The 9,016-nt window shown below is 32.9% G+C and overlaps 2 protein-coding genes across 3 annotated transcripts in view; both read left to right on the forward strand.

Moving 5' to 3' along the window:
• Positions 1 to 3,120, forward strand: part of LOC110451806 — a 10,906-nt gene extending 7,786 nt beyond the window's left edge. Inside the window, exons 3-4 of one of the 2 annotated variants that reach the window (XM_021499988.1) lie at positions 1,950 to 2,198; positions 2,670 to 3,120. In XM_021499988.1, coding sequence (XP_021355663.1) covers positions 1,950 to 2,198; positions 2,670 to 2,926 — 506 coding nt within the window. In that variant the 3' untranslated portion in view covers positions 2,927 to 3,120. Of the gene's footprint in view, positions 1 to 1,949; positions 2,284 to 2,669 lie in introns of those variants that run through there. The other variant, XM_021499989.1, reaches the window with a different exon arrangement.
• Positions 1 to 8,507, forward strand: part of LOC110451807 (multiple epidermal growth factor-like domains protein 10) — a gene marked incomplete at its 3' end in the record, with an annotated part of 43,691 nt that extends 35,184 nt beyond the window's left edge. Inside the window, exons 8-14 of the mRNA XM_021499990.1 lie at positions 4,495 to 4,587; positions 5,915 to 6,010; positions 6,689 to 6,784; positions 7,395 to 7,481; positions 7,829 to 7,987; positions 8,177 to 8,288; positions 8,389 to 8,507. Of these exons, the coding sequence (XP_021355665.1) occupies positions 4,495 to 4,587; positions 5,915 to 6,010; positions 6,689 to 6,784; positions 7,395 to 7,481; positions 7,829 to 7,987; positions 8,177 to 8,288; positions 8,389 to 8,507 (762 nt within the window). The remainder of the gene's footprint in view (positions 1 to 4,494; positions 4,588 to 5,914; positions 6,011 to 6,688; positions 6,785 to 7,394; positions 7,482 to 7,828; positions 7,988 to 8,176; positions 8,289 to 8,388) is intronic.
• Between the last annotated feature and the right edge of the window lie 509 nt (positions 8,508 to 9,016).

The following is a 9,016-nucleotide window of genomic DNA, read 5'->3' on the forward strand; positions in this document are numbered from 1 at the left end:
CCCCCCCTGGGTCTACTGTGTTACTCACACCAACGTAGCAGGTATACAGCTGGCCTGGTGATACAGTAATAAATTGCCACTTGTTAAAATGATGACACGTTTCATGGTTGCAGGGCGCAAGAACCTGTAGGTAAAGTTATATATACATGTAAAACATTGAAATAAGTTGATCGATTTATACTAATTAAAAATCAAATAAATTCAGTTCCACAGAGAGCCTCAAATTGTAATCATACAGTTACAACTTTACTTCAGTGGCAGATTTAAAGATGGTTGCTAGGGTTATGTAATCACCCCGTGACACATATTTATATTTTCAATATGATATATACCTGACACTATATGACAATGAACACCCACTGACCATTCACCTGTGGTCACATGGGATTTTGCTAGGCTGTACCTAATCTTAACACTTTGAGTGAAGGCAATTTATCCTGTCAATTGATCCAATCAATTGTCTGTCCAGTAGATATGCACAGGTAAATCAGTATTTTGTTACAGGTAATGTAATGTTTGTTTAAAAACACACTCAAATGTGTTCTTTAAAAAATGATCCAAGGACCTGGAACAGCTATCATTTACAGTTAATTCATCATGTTTTAAAAGAGAATAACATAAACATATATATATATACATCACTATGGTATTCTTTATGAAGAAATCATCTACTCTTTGGATAAGTAATCTGACAATACGATTAGGTGTTCATTTTGATTTGATAAAACAAGTTTAATTTTTGTAGACATTTTTAAAGTTTATTATTATATATTTTTTTCATTGTAAACATGTAGTTAAACATATTGTCTTAATAGAAACACAGACTTTTTTGATAACTTGATTTACAAAGTGACAATTGAAAAGTTATGAAATCCCCCTGAAAATACATATCATTGGTGCATAGGGATGTTGTTAGGGTCAGGACCCTCCAACCCTCTGTTTGCAGAAAGAGAGAGAGAGACATAATGTATACAGCTGGTGTGTAAACGGTTCTACCTCCCTCCTCCCCCATACATACATTCTACTCAGATTTTGCCCCTGGGTTCTGATCAGGAGGTAAATGTAACTTGACATTAGACCCTATACCTTGTGTAATACACACACATCAGGGCATTTCAACCCCAATTTTCCCCGTGCTAGCTACAGGGTTCACATAGGTTAAATGTACGTGTAGAAAAGTCAACTTGGATACCTACATATATTTAAAATTGTTTCTGAAAAAATGTTTTGTTGGAATTCAGATCTGAACTCCTGTAACTACAGTACGTTGATGCCAATCATGAATGAGACAATACATATATTTATAGTTTTTTTTCCTATTCACAGTACATGAAGTTACCTACTTAAGCTTTACATTTTCTTTTTCAAAACGAACATACAACAAAAAGACTCACTACCATGTACTTATAATATAAGGATATCTTTGTATATTTAATGTAGACGAAACGCTGTTATAACTATAAAGAAACTTCAATGGTGATTATGTCTTTAGGAAAAAGTATTATAAACTTTAAACCACCAATACATGTATGTATACATGTACCATGGATCCAAGTCTGCATGTTGTAAAATTTTAATAGGTCATCACGCTTTATAGTCATTATGCTTTTTTTTATAACAGGATAGTGCTTTAATAATTTTAAGCATATGGATATGTAACATCTAAACTTGTATATATTTATTTATTTATTGAGCAGGCAGGAGGGGAGAAAATCATTGTATGTATAAACTGATGAAAAGGCCATAGAAAGAAAAGTACCTGGTGAACTGTAGTTAACTCCAGTGCACACCAATGTGAAAACCAGTGATGTGAACTCCAGTTCACTTCAGTGTTAACTCCAGTGCACAGGCTTTTCTTGTTAAATCCAGTGCACTAGGCTACCAAGTTAAGTTTGCTCCCAACGGTATACGCATAAGCTCTAGCGGAGATTTTTTTTAATCAAATTTAGATCAAGTGAACCTGCAAAGAAAACGATTTGGTGGCTATCAAATATACCAGTCGAACACGTCGGATTGGAGGAACGGTTACCTTTGCCATAAAGACACAACATCAACGTCGGCCGATTTGTCATTGACTCCCCGGATACAATGTACAGGTAGCGCCCAATACATGACGATATACAGCGACAGACTCACAGAAAGACTATCGTGGTACTCTGATGAGGCTATTCTGGAGCTTTGTGAGGTAGAAGTGTACGGTACGTAATTGAAATATTTAACTTTGCAAAAATGTATTCACATAGTAGAGAATATCGAGCGATAATGGAACGTTAACAAGTAGTATTTAAGACAAAGATCGATATTCATAAATCCTTTTTCAAGATAAGATTATCCATAATAACATCTTTGCAATATACTTAAATTATTTGTTCAATTTCATATTTTTGTTCAGTTACAAGATTGGTGTCTTTCATTTCAATACTCATCTTTGCCATTTGTTAATTTTTGTTTGTCTACAAGTCAGTGAATTATGTTGCAATTAAAAATGTATCGTACATTTTTGTGCATTATGATAATGTTGTGGAAAATGTAACATATAACGGAATTTGTACATCCAGGGGATTTAGCCAATGATAAAACAATAAAAAATTCTTAATATATTTTATCATTTTTTAAAATGATAACAGATGGGCGGCTTATGTCCGAACTCGCATGCTAATATATTCCAGGTTGTCCGCTTGGGAAATATGGTGATGATAATTGTGATTCAGATTGTGATGTAGGGTGTGCCAATAGCCTGTGTGATCCAGTGACCGGAGAATGTGCATGTAATTACATATATCTAAATATATCAATACTGGAAAAAGGTTCAGCATGCCATTTGCTTGTGGAAAGAGAAAAAAAAAAGAGCAGTTTATCATACATTTTTCTATTAATGAGAACCGTTGTGATACAACTCATTTTAAGTATCAGACAATATTATTAACAAAGAGTGTAGGTCGTTATCATAACCTTATTCAACATAGTGTACATTGTCTTGCTTTGGCGTCGTATAGGCTTTCGGTACAGTGATAGCATATGGATATGTTTTATTATGCTAACACTACACCATTTTAATTATAACATTCTACAGTTTCTTATCCAAGTAACTCAACGTATGGTTAGCAGTCTTCAATATACTTTTCTACTTATTTTATAAAATATCCCCACATAATTTTAAAATCATCGTAGACAATGCGTGTAATAAATGTATACATTATGTACATGTTTCATTTTATTTTTAGACTGTGCAGTTGGATACTATAAGTCTGGATCTTTATGTATAGAATGTCCCACTAATTGTTATGATAACATATGTTATGTAGAATCCGGTATTTGTTCTGGTAAGTGATTTCATGTACTTCAGTTTAAATTAATATTTATATGAATATTTTTGTTTACATTTTGTGTTAATTTAATGTCTTGTCATAAAATATAATGCATTCGCTGTGGGGACACAAATCCAATCAAAATTTATAATAATACCACTTCTGAGGTATTCTTTGCTGATATATATTCATCGAGAACATGAAATTATGTTATGATTACATTTTTTTACTATAAATTGATAAGATTCGGTGTACAATAAATGTTTGTCTTGCTTTGTTGTGTTTTGAAATAAAGATGTATTAAGCACCATTGAGTAGAATCACATCATCAGTGACAATTAATGACCTAAAACTTAGAAAAGGAAAAGGAAGCTTCCTACCATTTTTCGGATTCTGACTTGTTCTTTGTGATTTTTTCATGAAAGCGTGTACTCCCGGGTATTATGGAAGTCGTTGTAATCAGACTTGTCCGTTCAACTGTAAAGACAACCGATGTATGCAAAGCATTGGAGAGTGTGAAGGTATGTATCACTGGAAAGTATGAAAAAACTTGTTGACAATTGTGTTATTTAAGGATTGGTTAGGTAATTATTTATAATTAATACATTTATTTGTCATGTTAACATAGATCATTTAAATCAATTTTGATAACATTTGGAATTTTTATAACGTCTATAAAAGGAAAACTAACAGGATATACAAATTGTAATATGGTATACAATTTACAGCCCTTAACTGAGGGAAAGAATATATAGCTCAAACGTGCACAGCTATTGTCTTTTTACGAAGGTTTTCCGTAAATTTAACATGATCTTTGCGAATCTAGAAAGGTAATCTAGGACATGATAAAATATGTAGAAAGAACACACAACAGAAAAAAATAGTATGATATTTAAACACATTCAGGTATAAGTACGTAAATAACTTAACAACACGGTTGTTAAATATCAGGTCCGATTATGATTTGGTGATGGTATATTTCCCGATCATCAAAATGAAAATTAATTGCATCATACTGAAGTAACATTGCGTTGGAAAACATGAGGATTCTTAACGTATGTTTATGCATGACATGCACACACTACAAAGTTGTTCCATATGAGAAAGGTTTGTTTTGTATATGAATATGTTCGTGAAATGTCAATATGAAAATATATGAAGTTCGTTTTGATTTTGCAATGGCCAGACTGTGAGGATGGATTCTTCGGATCGTCCTGTGATGACTGCTCTGTCGGTTGTACCAATCGTGTCTGTGACAAAATATCCGGAAATTGTAGCCGTATGTATTAAAAAAGAGCTCACTGATGGCTTATATTTCATTATATTTCATAACCTATTTTCCTAAGTTTAAATGGGTAATCCAATTGTCGATGAAATCATATTGTGATTATATGGTTGTTTATTTTCGTATTCATCATTAGTTTATATTGCATTAAAGAAAAACATTCAGGTGTTTAAGTGAGTATATAAGATATAAATCATTGTCGCTGCTACCGGATTATTGTTAATGTTAGAAATAAATCATGCGTAGATAAAACAATCATTATAAAAAAAAGCCCATCTATTAACTACAGTCAATCACAGCTTATTTAGACACCCTTCTTCTAAATGTACACTTCATATATGTGCATTATTCTCTAAAATTCATATGGTTGTTTTAGATAATTTTACCTGTGATATATAAAGACTATGGGAACAACTAACCTGCATAGGTAGAGAGAAAAAAGTGACATGATTTATCCAAATGCATGTCGTAAGATGCGTCTAATGTGGAACCCTTTCCATGATCCATGACTGCTTTGAGCGCAATTCATGGATATTTAAAGATTTACAAACGTATTTTTTACATACAAATTAAACAGATGAATGGTTATGATTCTTTCCTATCTTTCAAATAAATTTGCATTCAATACTAGTGTTTTACTTTCATACAGTATTACCAAGCTTTAGGACAATACCTGCAATAAGATTAATCAGTTTTGAAATATGTGATATCAAAGTTTTATTTTGTCCAGTGACATAAAAATATACATTTTCCCTCACATCGTTGTACATGTAAACACTACAACTCTCTCTCACTCAGTAATAGCTTAACAACGGGTTACGTCGGTCTCGAAACGTTGTGACACGTTTAATACGTGTATTGTTTGTGTAAAAGTAGTTGGTATCATATAGGACGATTGTAGAAGATGTGAAAAAATAGCAAGAAAGTAACTGTTCCTATGATCTGCTTTGCTTCTCATTACGCTGTCCGCATCCGCTCTGCATCCCTATACACATCTGACTATACCCCTGCCTCCCCACACCAAAACAAATTTATACACTCAAGCTTTTCGTTTTGTATGCTCAAAGTAATGAATTTGAATTTTTGATACACATTTAATATGCTTGACTTGATTTCTAAATGTACTTGAAGATAGATACGATACAATTGTATTTTTATATGAAGAGAGACTTTTGTAAAATCGTATTTATGTTATATTCAAGCCTGCGTTTCTTGTCAGTCTAGTTTGAACATATACCTAATCTATATATTTTTTGTAAAGTAAAGTGAACGATGTATGCATTAAGTCTCAAATGACTGCTGAGGCTCTTTTTTATTTAAGCATGCAAACCTGGATATTATGGTGATATCTGCAACACAAGCTGCCCGTCCAATTGTAAAGGGGATATATGTAATCAGACCAGCGGGTTATGTACAGGTATGGTGATATGTAAGGTCATTCAAGAATTTAGATTATATAATTATAGTTTTCCTATTTAGTACGTGAAATGGTCGGTTACACATAAAACAAACATTAATTATAAATATAAGGATATCTATCCTTTATTGCATTGACTGCTGTAACATTTTTGTTTTGCTGCAGTAAGTATACGTTTTAAGTGTGTATAACAACACATTTGGGACAATTAATGGTGATCATAAATGTTGTAGAATCATAACGAAATGTTTTTTAACGAAAGCAATCACCGATATCTCAATAGCATTGTTAGTCCTTTAATCCCGAGTTTTGTTTACATGTAACCAGATACATTATTTTTGAGACGGTAAAAATGTGTTCATAAAGATATCATTATGATCTTGGGTATATATATTCTCAGTTGATTTATCGTTGATACGTGACTGCATGAGATCATGTTTTGTAGTAATTTTGGGGTGTATTAAAACTATATCGCAGTTAGAAACTTGATATCATACGTCATGAGAATACTTTAAATGTACATTATTAACACACAAATTCTATAAATCAAATAACAAATAGGACGTATTTTTATTGCACAGCCTACAGCAAGGCAAATATAATTGCAATAGTACAAATCTTATGTAAACATTACTGCAAGGAGACGTCAATGCATGTATTTGTTTACTTGTGTTTTAGAATGTGCACCCGATTTTTATGGCATTGAATGTAAGCAGATTTGTCCGGCAAACTGCCGAGACTCACTATGTGCCAGAAGTAGCGGGGATTGTTCAGGTAAAATAATGCTCGCAAACAGAGTCACTTTTTCTATTTGCCGATCATTTCATTTTTTTGATAATAAAAAAGGGTACGTTAAGTTCGTTTTATGTGTTAAAAGTCTCATGTTCCGTTCGGTTATGAAACATGGTTGTTGTGGCCTATAATTGTTTGACATATACATGTATTGAGGCCAAGGAGATGTGAATTATCCTTCTCTTTTTTTTGCCAAACATTGTTATGTTGGTGCATTATGGCATTGGACATTCCATCTAATGTATCATTTGTGACAACACGGTTTGTTTAGGGGACGACTTCTATTATGGTCCCCATTACAATTCAAACTTGTTTAATATTTCTACTCAAGACATTTCTGTTTAATCTAAAGGCAAAACAATCTTAATAAATCATTAACATTTCTAGAATTCAAAATTGGATTGTACGGGACAACTTTTAATATTAATTGTTTTGATTAATGACCGGATATGCAGTCAATCGGGCTGAAATAGTGAGGGTTAGTAAACTTAATTTAAATTAAAACATAATAACGTAACCCCATTTGATTTGGCATTAGGTGTAATGCACAAAAGGAGTCGTATGTGTAAAATATGAAATATTTGTATTGTAGCATGTGAGCCTGGTTTCTTTGGACTAAATTGTAATATGTCATGTTCTGGTCATTGTGAATGCCAACAGAACAACGGAACGTGCATAGGTACATTTCCCCTATCATTACCGTACAGAACAAAGTATCTATGACTGAGCTATTAATCATGCATAGAAAAGAAAGTTTAAAGTGTAAGATTCACATTACGTACTATTATTGTAAAAAGACAATTAATCATGTACATTTTGCTTCATTTCTTTATCGTCAATTGTAATCAAAATGTTTCACCTGAAACATCTTTATCTTTTAATATTTTATTTTTACTCCAATAGAGTATTTCTAAAAGCTTCACAAATCTTATTTTAATCCATTCTAATAAAGATCTTTTATGATAACATGTGATACCCAAACTCATTTATTTTTGGCAATTACACCACTTCAATTTGTATTATTAGTTTGTACGAGTGGATATTTTGGACTTAACTGTGAAGAGAAATGTGGGCAGTGCAGTGTTGTGTCATGCAGTAGGTCTGATGGGTTATGCTTCTGTAGCGACAAGGAACACGGGACATGCGGATGTAAACATGGCTGGGAAGGAGAGAAGTGCACTACAAGTATTTTGTTTTGTTTTGTTTTATTTTCAAAACCAATAACTGATGTGATATTTCACCTGGTTAATGTAGATTTTGCTATAAAAGGCAATATGGAAATAACGAAACTAGGATAATACATGTACTACCTATTTCATATACATTGATCGAAAAGGAGTTGGCATTGCATCAACACACCTGTGTTTATTTCAGAGATGGTAATGGAAGTCTCATACGACCAAACAGGAACGTACGCTGGGGCTGGTGTTGGAGTAGTGATTGTGATTGTTCTTTTTGTTATAGCAACTGTCATCATCTTTAGAAGGTATGCACTCACAGTAATTGTATTTTAAACCTTTGCGGATGATGTTCCAATATGTATCGATCGTTTACATTTCGATTCTGTTTCATGTCTGTATTTTCAGGAAACGATTACCAAAACACAAAAAGGAAATTCCCCGTGAAGACAGAGGCAAGACGTTTGAAAATGTAGAGTGTTCACCATTCCCGTTTGAAACGTCAGACACGCAAACAAATATTGGAGGTAAATGTTGTAGATATAAGTTACCACGTATTAATATCATAATCAAGTAAGGTGTTATCTGCATCGCTGTTGTTTTATGTAAATGTCGAGGATAACATTTGACTGGGTCAAACAGTATCTTAGTATTGTAGCAGTAGTAATACATTTTGACTTTTGATTATAAGTCATTGTCGTACTCCATATATCATCGTATACTTCTTTATCATATGCATACCGTGTTAAATAGTGTCGTAAAGCCATCACATCAATTATGTTTATGTAACGTGTGTAATATCACTCCGAAAATGACGTCACAATCGAACAGAAACAATCAATGTGCCGTCACGTCATTGTGAAGCGGACGCAATTTTCATCGTTTCAAAGACAGCTAAGTGCTAAATATTCGTGTCAGATCACAATTAAACAGTTTACTTTGTATTATATGATAGAAATATCTTGTCATTCGATCTCCTTCCTACTAGGTTTATGAAACTAATTTTGGATTTTTCAGAGGCTCGCAAACATGAAAA

Source organism: Mizuhopecten yessoensis, unplaced genomic scaffold (assembly GCF_002113885.1).
Source record: "Mizuhopecten yessoensis strain PY_sf001 unplaced genomic scaffold, ASM211388v2 scaffold6209, whole genome shotgun sequence".
NCBI classification, from domain to species: Eukaryota; Metazoa; Mollusca; class Bivalvia; order Pectinida; family Pectinidae; genus Mizuhopecten; species Mizuhopecten yessoensis.